General features: G+C 43.2%; 1 protein-coding gene across 2 annotated transcripts in view; it reads left to right on the forward strand.

Moving 5' to 3' along the window:
- The first annotated feature begins 3719 nt into the window (after window positions 1–3719).
- LOC106611642 (phospholipid-transporting ATPase ABCA1) overlaps window positions 3720–20101 on the forward strand; it is a 47287-nt gene continuing 30905 nt past the window's right edge. Inside the window, exons 1-6 of one of the 2 annotated variants that reach the window (XM_014212064.2) lie at window positions 3754–3905; window positions 5456–5629; window positions 5746–5863; window positions 6968–7061; window positions 11218–11359; window positions 11587–11705. In XM_014212064.2, the coding sequence (XP_014067539.1) occupies window positions 5798–5863; window positions 6968–7061; window positions 11218–11359; window positions 11587–11705 (421 nt within the window). In that variant the 5' untranslated portion in view covers window positions 3754–3905; window positions 5456–5629; window positions 5746–5797. Of the gene's footprint in view, window positions 3906–5455; window positions 5630–5745; window positions 5864–6967; window positions 7062–11217; window positions 11360–11586; window positions 11706–20101 lie in introns of both variants that reach the window. The other variant, XM_014212065.2, reaches the window with a different exon arrangement.

Raw genomic sequence — 20101 nt, forward strand, 5'->3', positions numbered from 1 at the left:
GGGATGACATCAACTTGGCTTTAGCCCACTTTTGAGGTATGTAAATGGCTGGCAAACTTTGAACTGTCCCTTTCTGATTAGAGTGTTGGAGGTGGTCTGCTGAGAATATGCTCTATCTGATCAGAAGCCTGGCTACTGTGTTGATAAGTTATTGAGCTTTGAGTAGGCCTAGTTGACCTCTGAACCAGCTGAGTTTCCCATTCAGATTGGCAGAGTGGAAAGGTCATAATCCAATTCTGTTTCCTCTTTTATGCATGGTATTTGTATTTGTATTTATTAGGGATCCCCATTAGCTGCTGACTCTTCCTGGGGCCCAAACACATCAAAGCACCCACATTACATATAAAACAACAGATAAAACAGTGAACTATGTTTGTTCTGAATGAGCTGAAGATAAAACAGTACATCATATAACATCCCTACACCACCACATGTCCACAACACAAAATGTTCAATACCACCATACACCAATATCACAATGTGTGCGTATGCATGTGTCTGTACCTTTGTGTGTGTCTCTTCACAGTCCCCGTTGTCCCTAAAGGTGTATTTTTACCTGCTTTTTAAATCTGATTCTACTGCTTACATCAGTTACCTGATATGGAATAGAGTTCCATGTAGTCATGGCTCTATGTAGTACTGTGTGCCTCCCATAGTCTGTTCTGGACTTGGGGACTGTGAAGGGACCTCTGGTGGCATGTCTTGTGGGGTACGCATGGGTGTCTGAGCTGTGTGCTAGAATTTTAAACAGACAGCTCGGTATATTCAACTTGTCAACACCTCTTACAAAAACAAGTAATGATGAAGTCAATCTCTCTTCCACTTTGAGCCATGAGAAATTGACATGCATGTCATAATGTTAGCTCTCTGTGTACTTTTAAGGGCCAGCCGTGCTGCCCCGTTCTGAGCCAACTGCAATTTTCCCAAGTCCCTCTTCGTGGCACCTGACCACCCTGCTGAACAGTAGTCAAGGTGTGACAAAACCAGGGCCTGTAGGACCTGCCTTGTTGATAGTGCTGTTAAGAAGGTACAGTAACACTTTATTATGGATAGACTTCTCCCCATTTTAGCTACTTTTGTATCAATATGTTTTGACCATGACAGTTTACAATCCAGGGTTACTCCAAGCAGTTTAGTCACCTCAACTTGCTCAATTTCCACATTATTCATTACGAGACGTAGTTGAGGTTTAGGGTTTAGTGAACGATTTGTCCCAAATACAATGCTTTTAGTTTTGGAAATATTTAGGACTAACTTATTCCATGCTATCCATTCCGAAACTAACTGCAGCTCTTTGTTGAGTGTTGCAGTCATTTCGGTCGCTGTTGTAGCTGACGTGTATAGTGTTGAGTCATCCGCATACATAGACACACTGGCCTTACTCAAAGCCAGTGACACTCAAAGCCAGTGGCGTTAGTAAAGATTGAAAAAAGCAAGGGGCCCAAACAGCTACCCTAGGGAATTCCTGATTCTACCTGGATTATGTTTTAGAGGCTTCCATTAAAGAACACGCTCTGTGTTCTGTTAGACAAGTAACTCTTTATCCACATTATAGCAGGGGGTGTAAAGCCATAAAACATACGTTTTTACAGTAACAGACTATGATCGATAATGTCAAAAGCTGCACTGAAGTCAAACAAGACAGCCCCCACAATCATTTTATCATCAATGTTTCTCAGTCAATCATTAGTCATTTGTATAAGTGCTGTGCTTGTTGAGTGTCCTTCCCTATAAGCGTGCTGAAAGTCTGTTGTCAATTTGTTTACTGTAAAATAGCATTGTATCTGGTCAAACACAATCTTTTCCAGAAGTTTACTAAGGGTTGGTAACAGGCTAATTGGTCAGCTATTTGAGCCAGTAAAGTTGCCTTTACTATTCTCAGGTAGCGGAATGACTTTTGCTTCTCTCCAGGCCTGAGGGCACACACTTTCTAGTAGGCTTAAATTGAACATGTGGCAAATAGGTGTGGCAATATGGTCCGCTATTATCCTCAGTAATTTTCCATCCAGATTGTCAGACCCCGGTGGCTTGTCATTGTTGATAGACAACAATAATTTGTTTACCTCTTCCACGCTGACTTTACAGAATTCAAAAGTATAATTCTTGTCTTTCATAATTTGGTCAGATATACTTGGATGTGTAGTGTCAGCATTTGTTTCTGGCATGGCATCCCTAAGTTTTCTTATCTTGCCAATGAAAAAGTCATTGAAGTAGTTGGCAATATCAGTGGGTTTTGTGATGAATGAGCCGAGTTGGCTTTTTCCCCCAAAATGTTATTAGTTACATGATTTCTTAATTGGCAGTAGTTTGCCAATCAGTTGTGCTGCCAGACTTATTTGCCATACCTTTTGTCTCATTCCTCTCAACCATACAATTTTTCACCCAAGGGGATTTAACAATCAATCAATCAAATCAATCAAATGTATATATAAAGCCCTAAAGCAAATTTCTGCAGCATTAGTAAAGATGTGATCAATACATGTTGATGATTTCATTCCTGTGCTGTTTGTAAATACCCTGGAAGGTTGACTGACAACCTGAACCAGGTTGCAGGCACTGGTTACAGTTTGACGTTGTTTTCTAGAGTGGGCAGCTTGATGAGAGCCAGTCAATATTTAAATCACACAGAAAATATACTTCTCTGTTGATATGACATACATTATCAAGCATTTCACACATATTGAATGATGAATATTGGTAAGTTAAATAATGACTCTCTGCATTACCTATAATGCAATTATTTTACTATTTCATGGGCCTAATGATTTCCATCTATTAAAATATTTATTTTAACTAATCCAATTTAGAGGTGAGAGGTTATGCAATTTTTGGAGAGCAAATGACTGTTTTCACCAGACCTGGGTTCAAATACTATTTCAGGAATTTCAACTACTTTTCAATACATTTCAAATCAAGCATTCAGATAATCTTTATTTGAAAATGTAGAAAATACTAAAATATTTTAACTCATGTATTGCCATGCTTTCAAATACAATTTGGTCAGCTTTTTTTTGCAAATAACTATTCAAATACTTAAATAAAAGTATTTGTTTTCGGCTGTGTATTTGAAAATACTCAAATACACAGAAAATAAAGTATTTCAATAACAAATACTCAAATACACATGTATTTGAACACAGGTCTGGTTGTCTCTTCTAATCTGTCCTTTCAATGACACTGTACTGGGTGTTTTCGCCTTTGGGAATCTGTTTTCAGTCTTTTACAAAGAACACACCCCCTCAGCTGAACTGATTGTTGTTTCTGAAGTGATCGATATGATTAATCATTGGCCTATTGCTACAAGTACATGCAACCTGGAAATGATTGGAAGAAATCAGGAGAAATATTTAATTAATAGTTTGATCTCATGAAAGTCAAACACAACCATATTATGTGTTGACTCTAATGTTTGAGGTTTAATGTAAACATGGATTCAAAGTTGTGATTGTTCATTTTACATTCTGTGTGGATTCTTTTTTTTTACTATGGAGCCTACTACGTTCAATACATGTACAGCCTATGTTATTTATGGCCTATGGTATTTATTTTGATTCTCCTAATTGTGATCATCAGTTCCAGATGTTTTAGGAGGTCGGGGAGTGCGAGTAGGCACTTCAAGAGCTGTTTTGAGTCTACACGTGTTCCACTAGAGGGGGGTTTAATCACAGAACATATCCATGACCGAGGGTATAACATCAGCTCTGCAAGCGGATGTAGCGAAGGTTCTCTCCATATAAAAGCTGGTCTAGATTCAAACGCTTCTCCTCCTCTGTGTACAGATCACAAATCCCTGGATAACAAGCCGAGACAGAAACATCAAAAAAGTAGAGAAGGACTGTTATTTAGCTTGGGAGGAACCACAATTAATTCCTGAAAGGGGTCTGATTTCGTGCCTTTGGAAAAAGGTAGGCTATTTCCATTTTCCACTCATTCATTGTCTCTAATTAGTTTTTTTTCTCTTATTTCAATGGTAGAACAATCTACTAAAGAAAAATATGAAACTTCGGATATTTTTATTGTCAGCATCAATTATAGACTTTGTTTTATAGCAAAAAGGTGTTTGTCGTAGCTTTTTATTGTAGGCTACTTCATTAGAAAACATGAACAAGGCTACTGTATCCTAGTCCTCGGGCACATTTGCAACCACGTTTTTTATTGTCATGTAAAATTGATTTACTCATTATGTGAAAAATACCTGATGATAGGCTACATTGAATCTTATGCAGGTTTATTTTAGTTATAAAAAAATATTACATTTTTCTCTGAAAGGAAACCTGAGAACACCGCAAGTCACGAATATTCTCAGTAACCCCATACATAGTGTTAGACAAAAGTAGGCCTATTAAACACTATCCCATATTTTATGACATTCTTTGTTGAGTTATCTCTGCGCACGTTACGAAGCAACATATCGCCACCAAACACGGTAATAATCAAGTTAGAAACAAGTTTTAGTTACTTTGTTTCAATGTACATTATGGGCTGTTGTAGGCTACACATCATGTGAAGCCCCGCAAAATAACATGGTATTTAATACGTCCGTTCATAATTTGTGAGAATTTATTTTGTTGTAATTTATATTGTCATATTACCTGCGCAGTCCACCTGGCTATTGTGTGAGGACAAAATACAGGGAGATAATTAAACTACACCGACTGTTCGTTGAAAGACTGCTAGAGGCGCTGATTGTAGCCTACTCATCCACTTATACCCATTTCCCATTTATTGGGTTCATGAAATGATTACGCTAACGTTACCTAGATATAAAGAATAATAACTGTTTTCGGTCATTTTTTTTATGAGACAATGAATGGACTTTAAGCTAGGACACACTAATGCAAAGAGGAGGGTTGTTTTGATATATATTTTGTTAACGGTATCTCATGCAAGTACCACCATTAAAGCTTGAACTTGTCAGATTTTTGCATGTGCCCGGTACATGATAACATACAGTTATTATGATACATTAAGAGATAAGTCGTAGGCCTAACAAGAATAACTTCATAAAGTCTTCATAAAGCCTTCATAAGCACCACATAAATGAGTCACATAAATGAGTCTATAAAGGGTTCATAACTGTGTGACATAACCACCAATGTCAAATGTGACATAACCCACTATGTAAAATATGACATAAACCTGTGCTTTATAATAAGCACCGCTTAATAAAAGCTTTATAAATCATATTAAATTGAGGCTTCACAAAGCATCTATAACCTTGTCATGCATGTTGGTAGAGCATTCGAACCCAGGATAGTGATAGCCCCAAAACCTTTGTGATTTTTTTATCAAAGACATCACATAATTAAATCTGTTGGTGAAATGATGATTAAATCATGGACTTAACATTTTTTTAAATTGGGATCTCGTTAAAAAACTTCAAATGTAGTGCCCCAAGTGCATATGCTAAATGACTATTTAAATCACATTCAAAAAACAATCCTGTGCTTTTTAGGGACCATCAGTGATCAAAGAACCACACAGTGGACTTGGTGCACTGACGGAAGCACTAAAAGCCTGTAAATATGTGCATGTATGAACGTCCCCGCCACCCCTCCTCAGTCTGCCTGGGAACACGTTGTAGAAGAAGTTCCCATATGAGGAGGACATATTGGAGAGATGTGATCTAGTAAGCTCCAGATAGATAAGTGACCCTTGACCTTGTACCTTTGAGCTGTGTGCTGGCTGGCTGGACTTGCTGGTGTCTTTTTACCACACGTCACCACTGCCTGTGTGTCATTTCAGTTGAGAGAGCTAGAGCCAAGGGAAGCTTGCACGTAAGAGGTCCAGAGTAGAGATGTCCATCTCAACTCAGCTGGGCTTGCTGTTGTGGAAGAACTTTACCTACAGAAGAAGGCAAACGGTAAGCAGTCCATCTTTATATCAGATTGTGTAAAGTGTAGAAGTCCTTGGTAAGGAATTGGGACTTTTTTCCTGTGGCTTTGTTTGATTGGAAACTTAAATGAATAAGTTAGTGAAATAGAATGTATAATTATGTTCTTCTTGTTATAATGTTTACAGTATATTCAAAACATGTTGGAATGACTGTATTATTACTGTATTATTGTCATGTATTAAGAAGAATATACCGGGTCTACAGTTCCGAACTGTTTTGGATGGGAAGCATGCGTTTGTCTTAAGGCTGGTCTGATGCCGAATAAGAAAGGAAATGATTGCTTACTTCACACATTTTACTGCAAAATGAAGTTAAATGACCAGTTACGTTGCATGTATGTTTCTGTACGTAATATGTGATGGTTGTACTGTATGTGTGTCTATAGTTTTGTTCATGTTGTGTTAGTGTATGTAAGTTGTTTTGTCTGAAACTTTGTTCCCCCTGCTGCTGTCGGACCAGGTTTCTCTCGAAAAAGTGATTTTATCTCAGTGAGAAAAACCTGTATAGATAAAGGTAAAAAAAAAAATGTAATTCACAACTCCCCAACCCTGCCACAGGGACAGCGCTTTAACTTAGCATCGTTAGCTTTAATTGCTACTACAGCTTGTCTGTACTAGTCTTTCCACATGTCTTAGAATCCTGCCTCTAGATGGCTTTACATGTGCTGGAGTAGCATCTCTCTCTGTCTCCTAATTCAATCAGCATACACCTGATAACCCTTAAACAGAGTTGACTTCACTGTTGCTGGATGTGGATGTGTAGCATTGGCTATTTTGAAGTCAGGGTTGGTTGCATTGATAGCTTTGCATCTATTATGAATGAGTTACAAATAAAAGCCATCTTAAGAGAGCTACATCCTGCCTGCGTATGGCGTTGATGCAGACATATTATATGTTGTAGTGAGGGAGCCAATTTGAATGCCAGCTTTTAAGAGCTCCAGACTATTAGCAGACAAGCTAGGCCTACGTTAATAAAGAGGGGAGGAGGGGGAGGAGTAATGGTTTCCATAGGCCATGCTCCTTAATGAAAATGCTGACTGGCTTTCTTCTCTTGTTTGTGTTTTCTCTCTAGCTCCAACTGCTGATTGAGATAGTATGGCCCCTGTTGATCTTCTTCATTTTGATATCAGTGAGACTGAACTACCCTCCGTACGAACAACATGAGTGTAAGTATGATTCACCTCCCTGTCCTTTTCATTGTTTAAGCACACACTTCTTCACAAGACACTCAACTGGTTGGTTAACGCCTCCTGCTGTTTTGGCCACAGAGACATTTGGATTTGAAATCTGGGGATGAACTCTGTTGCCTTTTAATAATTGTACACTGTACACTGTACAGGCCAAAGATGCTACAGTATACAAGCTAGCAATATCATGCACTGACATTCCACAATGCCATGTGCAGGCATTTATGCTGGCCACTCGAGTAAACACACTCAGGCGAAAAAAGGAAATACATAATTTTTCACATACCAACAGCAGCCTAACCGTGTTGATTTTTATGGTGGGGCCTTTATCTGGTGTGGATATTTTATGACTGGGTTTTTATCTAAAGCCTTATATGATTTCTGCCTACTGGGCATACAACCAGGGGCGGAATGGCCTCTTAGAAAATGCCAGATGGGTTGAACAATTTTTTTGTTACAAACACAAAAATAGAAGGTGACATGGATGGCGTGCCGCCAGCCTGTGAAAAATTATGTGGGCCTGCTAAGATTGTTTTTAAAGATTTTTGCGCAATTTCTCTTTTATATTTATCTATAATGAGCTTTTGGCTGATCAGTGGGCAACGGCCGGCCCCCCTACCAAGATGGACCAGCCCGAGTTTCTGCGCTGAGGTCACGCAAACTTACATTCAAAGTCAAACGGCATCAGCAAAGAGACCTGCTCTGACTCCGTCATCAGCCAAGATCAATGATCGTAAAAAACGGAAAGTGTGCCTATAGATATAGAAGAGCACATTCTCACTCAAAACGTTCCTATTTTTTGTGTGGCTCAAACCATAATTAGGTCAAACAGTAAAGTGCATTATCCTCATGATTCCTGTAATGAAAGTGTCTACCCTGCCCTTGTGCCTGTTTCGCTAGGGTATGCTGCTGTGATAAGCGAACCACTCTCCTCTCCCCCTGTGCTATTGAGAGAAAAAATGTGTTCTGATTGTATAATGTTTAAAAATGAAATTGCGGGGAATTCACACCTTTAAAGCTTCATCCCTTTGTCCCTGTCAAAGAGAGGAGGGTCTCAGCTTTCTGAAGGTACACTAATTATTTCTCAACTCTCAATATTCCGCTTAATAGCAATTATTTTACAACCAAGATATTTGATATGGCTTTGAGATATGGAGCGGCATGTGCTGTAAATGCTCCCCGGACATTGCGAGGTCATAGGCCTATAGGTCTCATGGGTAGTAGCCTAAAGCTGCAAAGTTTGTTTTAGGACATTACATCTAATTGTCAACCCAAAATTCATGTCAATCACTGGATTAGGTTGCACATCTAAAATATCTTGAGTCATGCCTTCCTGCTTGGACTTGTTGGATGAAACAACTTATCTCTTGAATACCTCAGTAGTCTACTTCTTAATAAAGCACAACGAAGGACTTAATAAGATGATTACTCGTGATTTGGGTCCGACCAAATCATCAAATCATGGACTAGTGCCAACAACTGTAAAAGCTAGAGGGACTAGTGACACTAGGGGAAAATGTTTGTTTCCGGAACCTTGTAGTAATTCATACTTAGGGTAGTTGTTGATTCAGGGGAACACATACACTGTATGACGGGCACTAATTGGCAATATAGCCTAAAGGCTGGTTTACTGTCAGCCTAGTAACATTTCTATAGACAATTGTTGTAGCGACATCATGAACATTCTACTGTCGTCCGACATCAAACTTGTAGTTGTCGTTATGAAAAAGTACACAAAACGACAGCCTCTGCAGTAGCCCGGTGTATATATATTTAAACACACTGTGAGTACAAAACATTATGAACACCTGCTCTTTCCATGACATAGACTGACCAGGTGAAAGCTATGATCCCTTATTGATGTTACTTGTTAAATCCACTTCAATCAATGTAGATGAAGGGGAGGGCAAGACAAAAGATTTAAGTGCCTTTGAATGGGGTAAAGTAGTAGGTGCCAAGCGCTGTGTTTTTCATGCTCAACGGTTTCCTGTGTGTATCAACAATGGTCCACCACCCAAAGGACATCCAGCCAACTTGACACAACTGTGGGAAGCATTGGAGTCAACATGGGCCAGCATCCGACACCTTGTCGAGTCCATGCCCCGATGAATTGAGGCTGTTCTGAATGCAAAAGAGTGGTGGGGGGCTATTTGATCATTTGTTTAAGACAAATGGGCCTATTTGATCAGTCAAAACGGTACAGATATGTTTAACATTTTCTATTTTATTTGACAGTTTATTCGTGAGGTGGCTCATGATGGCGGTGGACATATTTGTGGTTTTAGGGGGGGGTTCAGAGTTTGACACCTTTATTGTCGCTCTATTCTCATGATCAGCTTTCTATATGTGAAAGCTGATGAAGGTCGCAAGGCCTAGGTAGACTATTTGGCACGAGTATGGGGAAAATGTACGTAATGGACATGCACTGGCTGAACCAAGCATCTTTTCACCAGAATGAGATAACCAGTAGACGTTCTGATATGCTAGAGAAACCTTGGGTTACCGTTAATTATATCTCTGGGGGGGACTTCACAGAACAGGATCAATAAATTTGCCAGCTACCTCCCCTATGCTAAAGAAGCTTATTTTTATTAGTATGGGACTCGATACTCTGCATTCATTATGAGACACAAAATAAAGTGTTACAGCTATGTGTTTAACAAAGTCAAACTGGTGGACATATTGATCCTACTTTGTGTAGAGTCTACAAACGTGCTTTAGGATATAGTTGTGGAGGACAAAGCATTTATACAGCCACTAATAACTATTATCAATGGGATGAACACATCTCCTGAGAAATCTTTGTCTACAACAGAATATCCAATTTCTTTCATTCCCGGAAGCCTGTGCTTTTTCCATCTGCCAGAAAATAGAAGCATTAGCTGATAAATTGCTTTCAATTCCACCTAAAGTCTTGGTTCGGCACAAGGCAGAGGCATACTTTCTTTGAATCATACATCACGTGGGTCTGTGTATGTTCTAACTGCTCAAACACCAGATAGGAAAGACATGTTCTTCCTTGCACAGGGCCTGGCTAACCTATTGCTTTTGGGTAAGGATGTAAACCACAAAAAAATAAAAGGATTTAAAAAAAACTAACATGACAGAGCGATAAGTCACCAAATACGCAATGCTCTTTTTGAATATTTAAAATCGTTTATGTTGAATGTGGTGATAGTTTGAAAACTGCCCAGCTAAATGCCATTTAGGATTCAGATTTATCACCCACTAGTTAATTAACTCATAAAACTGTGTAGGCTGTTGACGATCACTATGCAAGATAGCCACCCTGAATCTGCTAAGCACCTAGCAACTTGGGGTTATCTCTTATCTCTGCTTTCCTTTGCAGTGGGACAGTTGGCAGTCTTAAGGTTTACTGATAACACACGTAGCTTTTTTGACCCATCACACAAATAACTGCTTGCCTCTCGGGGAGGGAGAGACGGCACCTTGGGGGGCAAAGGTCGTACATTTTACTTAGGCAATCACTCCCTCACGTCAATAAGGTCTGTAGCTGCTGAGTGAAACACTTAGGATGGGACAAGACGTGGTTAGCTGATGCTAGCTCATCCGCTGCTGGCCCGATAAGGCAATCTGAGAACACACATCAACTATCTGTGCTCATCTAGGTGTACCTGCATTTTGCCTAGACAAAAATTTTGGAGCTCTGTACGTGATGTTCAAAGACCACTCTAAGTAGATCCAGCAGGTTGATGTAGAAGCCTTTTAAGTGTCTCAGTATCAGTTCAAATGTGGCTGGATTACCCTGTGTTCTCTCCTGTCCACTCTCTGTTGATAGTGGGTGAATAGACTGAATATAAACCTGGAATTGAATACTTTGAAAGTCTTATTTGACATTCATAGATGCAGTTGAATGTGGTGTAAACATTATTACATTTCAACATATACCAAGTTGACTCTTTCTTCCTGGATCTCTTCCTCTGCTCTCCCGCGTCCTCTCTCTGTGTGTCTTATGAATATACTGTACATTGACCAGTGGTGTAGTAGAGTAAAATGTTTTGCCCAACAGTTTACCCACCTTTTGCATTGAAAAAAATAAGTAGCATTACTTTTTTCACCACTACATAACTGACAGTGACGTTACTGATAGTATCCCTACCTGTGTCTCCGTCAGGTCATTTCCCCAACAAGGCCATGCCCTCGGCAGGCACCCTGCCGTGGATCCAAGGCATCATCTGCAACGCCAACAACCCCTGCTTCCGCAACCCCACTCCTGGAGAGTCCCCTGGGGTCGTGGGCAACTTCAATGAGTCCATGTGAGTCCCACCCCAAGCTGCAGCTCTAAATCGGATGGTTTCCCTTTAATAAGATATGAAAATATTAATACACTTTATTTTGTACATGGCTCGTTTCATTAGATTAATAACATCCAAATAAAGAAAATGGTATCTTAAATGTTTCTTGAAAATATCCTATTTATAACTTGATTTGAACCAATTCAATTGTATTCTCTGTTAATCTGTTTCACTGTGGATGTCTGTAGAATCTCTCGTTTATTCTCGGATGCCAAGAAAATCCTGCTGTACAGTCAGAATGACCGGAATCTGGACGGCTTTAAAGACCTTATCCAGGCCCTGAAGACCCTACAGGCCAACACCAAAGGTAAGACGCACCACCATAGAGTGCCACAGTATGAGTTAATACCCATAAAACAGGGAAATGGTTCCAATCGTTTCTCCACCATTAATTTTCTAATGTTAGCTAAACATATACTGAACAAAAATATAAATGCAACAATTTCAAAGATTTTACAGAGTTACAGTTCATAGAAGGAAATCAGTCAGTTGAAATAGATGTATTAGGCCTTAATCTATGGATTTCACATGACTGGGTAGGCCAACCCACTTGGGAGCCAGGTCCACCCACTGGGAAGCCAGACCCAGCCAATCAGCATGAGTTTTTCCCCAGAAAGGGCTTTATTACGGACAGAAATACTCCTGAGGATCCCCCTCCTGAGACGATCCCGCAGGTGAAGAAACCAGATGTGTAGGTCCTGGACTGGCGTGGCTACACGTGGTCTGCGGTTGTGAGGCCGGTTGGATATACTGCCAAATTCTCTAAAACAACTTTGGAGGCAGCTTATGGTAGAGAAATTAACATTCAATTCTCTGGCAACAGCTCTGTTGGACATTCCTGCAGTCAGCACGCCAATTGCACACTCCCTCAAAACATCTGTGGCATTGTGTTGTGTGCCAAAACGGCACATTTTAGAGTGGGGTTTTATTGTCCCGAGCACAAGGTGCACCTGTGTAATGATCATGCTGTTTAATCAGCTTCTTGATATGCCACACCTGTCAGGTGGATGGATTATTTTAGCAAAGGAGAAATGCTCACTAATAGGGATGTAGACAAATTTGTGCACAAAATCTGCGAGAAATAAGCTTATTGTGTGCAAATGGAAAATTGTAAGGATTTTTTTATTTCAGCTCAAGAAAAATGGGACCAACACTTTACATGTTGCGTTTATATTTTTGTTCAATTAGGTAATTCATAAATTGGCTAGATTTCTTTAAATGGACAATTCTGTGAACACAGAATTGACACAATGCTTGTTAGCAAAGAAGATGACAAGCAGGAGCTTGCAGGGATTTGTAGTTTCGGATGATGTCTACTTTGATGCTAATTAGCATTTTCAAATCGGAGAGTAAATACAGCCTAATATATTGATTAAAGTCACCATGTCTGAGTGAGATTTACATGGTTATCAAAACGTCACGCCAGGATAAGGCGACAAGAAACATAGCCCTTATTTTAAGTGTTTCTAAAATCCCCTATGGGAAAAATGAATGGTGGAAAATGATTGTAACCATTTCCCTGTTTGACCGCTAGGTTTAATGGGTATTATGACACCTCCACTGTGAGACTCTATATAAGCCATGTGTCAATGCAATAGTTCAGAGGTCAATGAAACCAACTTATTAGAGACTACACACACTACTACATTCACAAGAAACACCAGGGGCCAATTCATTTGAGGGGAACGTTCAGAAACTCACTGCTTAGAATAGACAGTAGTTTCGCTGAAGCTGAATCAAGAGTCATTCCAGGTCTACGTAGTGCATTTCTGTTTGCCGTGCCCTGAACTTTCCGCCCCATTGATCTGGCCCCCGAGAGTTATGCCCACTTCTGGCAGAAAAAAATAGGGTTAACACTAATTCCCTTACACTGTGCTGACTCACAGCGGGACTCCCATCCCCTTTTGTCCTGCTCCAACCTGTCTTCTGGGTGATCCTCCTGTGCCTGTGAATAACTGTGGATGGATAGATTATGCCACTTCAATTTCACACTCAGATTTCTTCTATAATTACATTCCGTTATGAGCGTTTAGATGAGTTTGTGTTTAGAGTGGCAGTGGTGGCGTGATATGAGAGGCCGTGGGTGGATGAAAGCCGGCAGAGCCTCTCCCCACTGGCAGGTTGTGGCAGGCCATGGGGTGGGCTGATTTTTGGGCACATGGCTTGAAGGTATTCTCATATGTCATTCATGATAGGACAGATTTTCCCTACTCCCTTACTTGCTGTATGCGGGGTAAGTAGTGTGAGATTCCTGTAAAGACTGTGAGATACTCAATAGGACTGTGCCTTCTTAGCCATGTGACCTTATATTACATTAGCTTGGGTAATGGACTTTATAAAAGGATAAGCCTTTCACGGGAGTAGAACAACATACAGACGAGACTTCAATCTCAAGGCAAATACAGTACTACTGTAATGCATGATGTATTTGCTGTGTCCGTGGTATATGAAATATTCACTTTGGCTGATGGTAGAAAAATCTCTGCTGAGGTGTAATTAGGCATAAGTGTAGGTGCCTCAAACAGCTAAAACATTCAAATGAGCCAAACAGATGTGAAATCCGATTTGAGCCTTTGCTCATGGCAATAGAGGTGAAAGATGTGCTAGGTCTCTCTCTAATGACTAGTGGCCAACTGTTTTAACATACTTCCATTCATTTATTAGATATTGCTAATCAATTCCTGGTTCAGTCTCCGACCTATTTACTAGTCTAAGCATGATATTGATAAACCTGTCTTGTAGGTGAAGCAAATAGAGTTTGATGGGACCGTGGGAGGTATTTTAATCACGACTCGGTTTATTACTCCTCCATATATAAGTATGAACAGGGATGACGTAATATCTCTTCACCAGTGGTGGTTGATTACGTTCATTCTGGCTCCTGAGTTCACAGTGCATTCGAAAAGTATTCAGACCCCATCACTTTTTCCACAGTTTGTTACGTTCCAGCCTTGTTCTAAAATAATACCCCGTAATGACAAAGCAAAAACAGGTTTTTAGAAATGTTATCAAAATAAATAAAAAACACCAGTGGTGGTTAATTTCGGTCATTCTGGCTCCTGAGGTCACAGTGCACTGACGATATGCCCTTTAGTACAGTCACAGGTGTAAAGCGTCTGTGTATAGCTGGTGAGATGAGTCAGGCACAGGACAGCAGATATGAGTAATGAAAGCAATTTTACTCAATAATATCACAATACACGTTGTATAAATACAAGGCCACAAATACGAACTGCAATACAATAAACAATTACTCACAAACAAACATGGGGGAACAGAGGGTTAAATAATGAACAAGTAATTGGGGAATTGAAACCAGGTGTGTAAGACAAAGACAAAAGAAATGGAAAATGAAAAGTGGATTGGCGATGGCTAGAAGGCCGGTGACGTCGACCGACGAACGAACAAGGAGAGGGACCGACTTCGGCGGACAGTACCCCCCCCCTTGACGCCGACACCGACCTCGGAGACGACCCGTTGGACGAGGCGCAGGGCGATCCGGATGGAGACGGTGGAACTCCCGCAGCAACGAAGGGTCCAAGACGTCCTCCACTGGTACCCAGCATCTCTCCTCCGGACTGTACCCCTCTCACTCCACGAGGTACTGAAGGCCCCTCGCCCGACGCCTCAAGTCCAGGATGGCTCGATCAGCATACGCCGGGGCCCCCTCGATGTCCAGAGGGGGAGGAGGAACCTCCCGCACCTCAGACTCCTGGAGTGGACCAGCCACCACTGGCCTGAGGAGAGAGACATGGAATGAGGGATTAATACGGTAATCTGGGGGAAGCTGTAACCTGTAGCATACCTCGTTCAGTCTCCTCAGGACTTTGAATGGCCCCACAAACCGCGGACCCAGCTTCCGGCAGGGCAGGCGGAGGGGCAGGTTTTGGGTCGAGAGCCAGACCCGGCCTCACTGCGGTGGCGGTCGGCGCTCGCCTTCTGCCGCCTCATGGCCCGTTGCAGGTGCACATGGGCGGCGTCCCAGGTCTCTTCCGAGTGCTTAAACCATTCGTCCACCGCAGGAGCTTCGATCTGGCTCTGATGCCAAGGTGCCAGAACCAGCTGATACCCCAGTACGCACTAGAAGGGAGAAAGGTTAGTGGAGGAGTGGCAGAGTGAGTTTTGGGCCATCTCTGCCCAGGGGATGAACGCTGCCCACTCCCCCGGCCGGTCCTGGCAATATGACAGCAGAAACCTACCCACATCCTGGTTTACTCTCTCCACCTACCGTTACTCTCGGGGTGAAAACATGAGGTGAGGCTGACTGAGACCCCCAGACATTCCATGAACGCTCTCCAGACGTGAACTGGGGACCCCAATCAGAAACTATGTCCTCAGGCACCCTGTAGTGCCAGAAGACGTGAGTGAACAGGGCCTCCGCAGTCTGTAGGGCCGTATGGAGACCGGGCAAAGGGAGGAGACAGTAGGACTGAGAAAACCGATCCACAACGATCAGGATCGTGGTGTTGCCCTGTGAGGGAGGAAGATCCGTCAGGAAGTCCACCGACAGGTGCGACCACGGCCGTTGTGGAATGGGTAGGGATTGTAACTTCCCTCTGGGCAAGTGCCTGGGAGCCTTGCACTGGGCGCACACCAAGCAGGAGGAAACATAAACCCTCACGTCCTTGGCCAAGGTGGACCACCAGTACTTCCCACTAAGGCAACGCACCGTCCGACCAATGCCAGGGTGACCAGAGGAAGGTGACGTGTGGGCCCAATAGATCAAACGGAACGTACAGGCGCCCAGCTGGACACTGGGGGCAGGGTGGGCTCTGTGCGTAACGCCTGCTCGATGTCCGCGTCCAGCTCCCACACCACCGGTGCCACCAGGCAAGAGGCCGGAAGTATGGTAGTGTGATCCATGGACCGCACTTCTGTGTCATACATCCGGGACAGTGCGTCTGCCTTAGTGTTCTGGGAACCTGGTCCGTAGGACAGAGTGAAAACAAAACGGGTAAAGAACATGGCCCACCTTGCCTGGCGAGGGTTCAGTCTCCTCGCCGCCCGGATGTATTCCAGATTGCGGTGGTCAGTCCAGATGAGAAAAGGGTGTTTAGCCCCCTCAAGCCAATGTCTCCACGTCTTCAGAGCCTTGACAACAACCAACAGCTCCCGGTCCCCCACATCATAGTTTCAGGCTGAGCTTCTTCAAAAAGAAAGCACAGGTGCGGAGCTTTGGTGGCGTGCCCGAGCGCTGAGAGAGCACGGCTCCTTTCCCAGCCTCGGACGCGTCCACCTCCACTATGAACTTCAAAGAGGGATCCGGAGGAGCCAGCACGGGAGCCGCGGTCAACAGAGCCTTCAGGTGACCAAAAGCCCTGTCTGCCTCAGCCGACCACTGCAGCCGCACCGATCCCCCCTTCAGCAGTGAGGTAATGGGAGCCACTACCTGACCAAAACCCAGGATAAACCTCCGGTAGTAGTTGTCAAACCCTGCATTGACTCGATCGCACTGGCGATGAGAGGCAGCGGGTAACTGTACCTCACAGTGATCTGATTGATACCTCGATAGTAATACACGGGCGCAGACCCCCATCCTTCTTCTTCACAAAAAAGAAACTTGAGGAGACAGGTGAAGTGGAGGGCCGAATGTATCCCTGCCCCAGGGATTTGGAGACATATGTTTCCATAGCCGCCGTCTCCTCCTGTGACAGAGGATACACGTGACTCCTGGGAAGTGCTGCGTCTACCAGGAGATTTATCGCACAATCCCCCCGTCGATGGGGTGGTAATTTAGTCGCCCTCTTCTTACAGAAGGCGAGAGCCAAATTGGCATATTCTGAGGGGATGTGCACGGTGGAGACCTGGTCTGGACTTTCCACCGTAGTCGCACCAATGGAAACCACTACACACCTCCCTGAGCACTTTCGTGACCACCCCTTGAGAGCCCTCTGTTGCCACGAAATAGTGGGGTCATGACAGGCCAACCAGGGTAGGCCCAGCACCACGGGAAATGCAGGAGAATCAATAAGGAAGAGACTGATTCTCTCCTTGTGACCCTCCTGCGTAACCATGTCTAGTGGAGCGGTGGCCTTCCTAATCAGCCCTGACCCTAATGGTCGACTATCTAGGGCGTGCACAGGGAAGGGCATATCCACAGGAACAAGGGGGATCCCTAAACTATGGGCAAATGAACGGTCAATAAAATTCCCAGCTGCGCCTGAATCTACGAGCGCCTTATGCTGGGAATGCGGGGAAAACTCAGGAAATGTAATAAACACATACATGTGAGCAACAGGGGGCTCTGGGTGAGCCTCGTGCCGACTCACCTGGGGTGACACGATAGTGCCCTGCCTGCTGCCTCGACTCCCTGAGGAACCCCCCCAGCAGCGACCAATAGTGTGCCCTCTGCGGCCACAGATGGTGCAGGGAATCACCCCTCCTCCGGTCACCCTAAATGCAGCACCTCCTAGCTCCATGGGCGTTGGATCGGAGGTGCTGGGGGATGGAACTGACGGGCCCCGATCCGGACGTCCGCGGGTGGCCAGCAGGTTGTCCAGCCGGATGGACAGGTCCACCAGCTGGTCCAACGTGAGGGTGGTGTCTCGGCAGGCCAACTCCCGACGGACGTCCTCACGCAGACTGCACCGGTAGTGATCGATCAGGGCCCTGTTGTTCCTTCCCGCACTTGCGGCCAGGGTCCGGAAGTCCAAAGTGAAATCTTGCGCGCTCCTCATCCGACGGAAGTCGTGACAACAGGTCTGATCAAGATACTCGGATGATATCCGTTAATCAATCCTTTCTGAAAACCTGCCACATTTTCCTAATATAATCAAAGAATGGGTAAGCATGGGTAATATTATTAGAATCTATTTAGTATTTTTTACAGTAAACATTTATTTTCCATCTGGGATAAAGATGTTAGAACGGAGGATAGTTGAATAGGTTATCAGAGATCTGAAGGACCACAATAATAGCAAATTCCACAATAACTTTAATGTCAGCAAGTCTTCTGCTTGACCATAATGAACTCTTTGAAAGGTTCTGCCAGGTATTGTGTGCTTCCCTCATGCTGAGTTCAAGCTCTTTTGATTATACTGGGAGTCATTGAGTTTGTGAACAGAGCTTTGACTGCACAGTGCTCTTCCCTTAAAAGCCCTCGAAGCTTTCACATGGACCAAAATAATCTGATATTCTTCCTTGTCATGTTTGTTTCTTTTATCTGAATATCTTTGGTTTTTGGCAGAGACGTATTACTTTTTGGACCCATTGTGGACCCACGTCTTAGTAGATACAACTTGGCACTGTAAAATGTATTTATAGCGGAGCCATCTATCTAAAAGAGTAGATAAGATTGTCTCCAACTAGGGTTCAAAAAGTCCGGGAACGTTAAATAAATTCCCCGGTTTTCCAGAAATCCTGGATGGAGGATTCCAGATTTCCATCTTATTCTCTCCTGATTCTAGGAATCTTCCAACCGGGATTTCGGGAAACCAGGGAATTTATTGAAAGTTCCCAGAATTTTTTTTAGCTCCAACTCAATTACTCAAATCAATGTTTTTGTGGGTTTGCATAATCTTACACTGACTTTTACAATTGTGTTACGAGAATGGCGCTAGAATGTATAGGGGCCATTTTACGGGCTATTTTGTGTGTTTCTTTGCGCTGATCTTAACTTTTCTTGTACAAAATGTTTCCGCCATAATTTCCTATGACTGAAAAGAGCTTCTGGACATCAGAACAGCGACCACTAACCCCGATTTGGATGAAGATTTCTTCTTGAATGAGTCAGCGGTGCAGGACGTACTGCACACCCCGGATCAGGCCCTGATCCCCAATACTCGGAAGAGAAAGTGGTACAGTTGCCGACGTGCGGGAACCCAGATGAAACTACGGAAGCGAGTAAATAAACCGCCTCTACTTTAAATTCTATTGGCAAATGTACAATCACTGGAGAACAAACTCCATTCGAGACTATCCTATCAACGGGACCTGAAGAACTTTAATATCCTATCTTTCTCGGAAACATGGATAATATTTTAGCTGTGTTTTCTATGCCTCGGCAGCGTTGGATAAGCTCAAGGGTGGTGATATGTCTCTTTGTTAATAACAGCTGGAGCGCAATCTCTAGTATTAAGGAAGTCTCGAGGTTCTGCTCACCTGACTTAGAATACCTCATGATAAGCTGTAAACCATACAATTTTCATCAATATTTTTCGTAGCTGTCTATTTAACAGCACAAACTGATGCTGGCATTAAGACTGCACTCAACGAGCTGTAAGTCCAGGATCTGCAACTGGATCCTGGACTTCCTAACCAGGTGGTAAGGGTAGGTAACAACACATCCGCCATGCTGACCCTCAATACGGGGGCATGCTTAGTCCCCCCCTGTACTCCCTGTTCACCCATGACTGCGTGGCCACACACGACTCCAACACCATCATTATGTTTGCCAATAACACGGCGGTGGTAGGCCTGATCACTGACGACGACGAGGCAGCCTATAGGGAGGTCAGAGACACTGCCAGGACAACAACCTCTCCCTCAACGTCAGGAAGATGTGGACTACAGGAACAGGAGGGCCGAGAATGCCCCCATTCACATCGACAGGGCTGGAGTGGAGCGGGTCGAGAGCTTTAAGTTCTTCTGTGTCCACATCACTAAGGATTTATCATGGTCCAAACACACCAACACAGTCTTGAAGAGGGCACGACAACGCCTCTTCCCGTTTACCATCTGTCACTTTATTTCTATTTATATGTA

This window comes from Salmo salar, chromosome ssa09, assembly GCF_905237065.1.
Source record: "Salmo salar chromosome ssa09, Ssal_v3.1, whole genome shotgun sequence".
Taxonomy (NCBI): domain Eukaryota; kingdom Metazoa; phylum Chordata; class Actinopteri; order Salmoniformes; family Salmonidae; genus Salmo; species Salmo salar.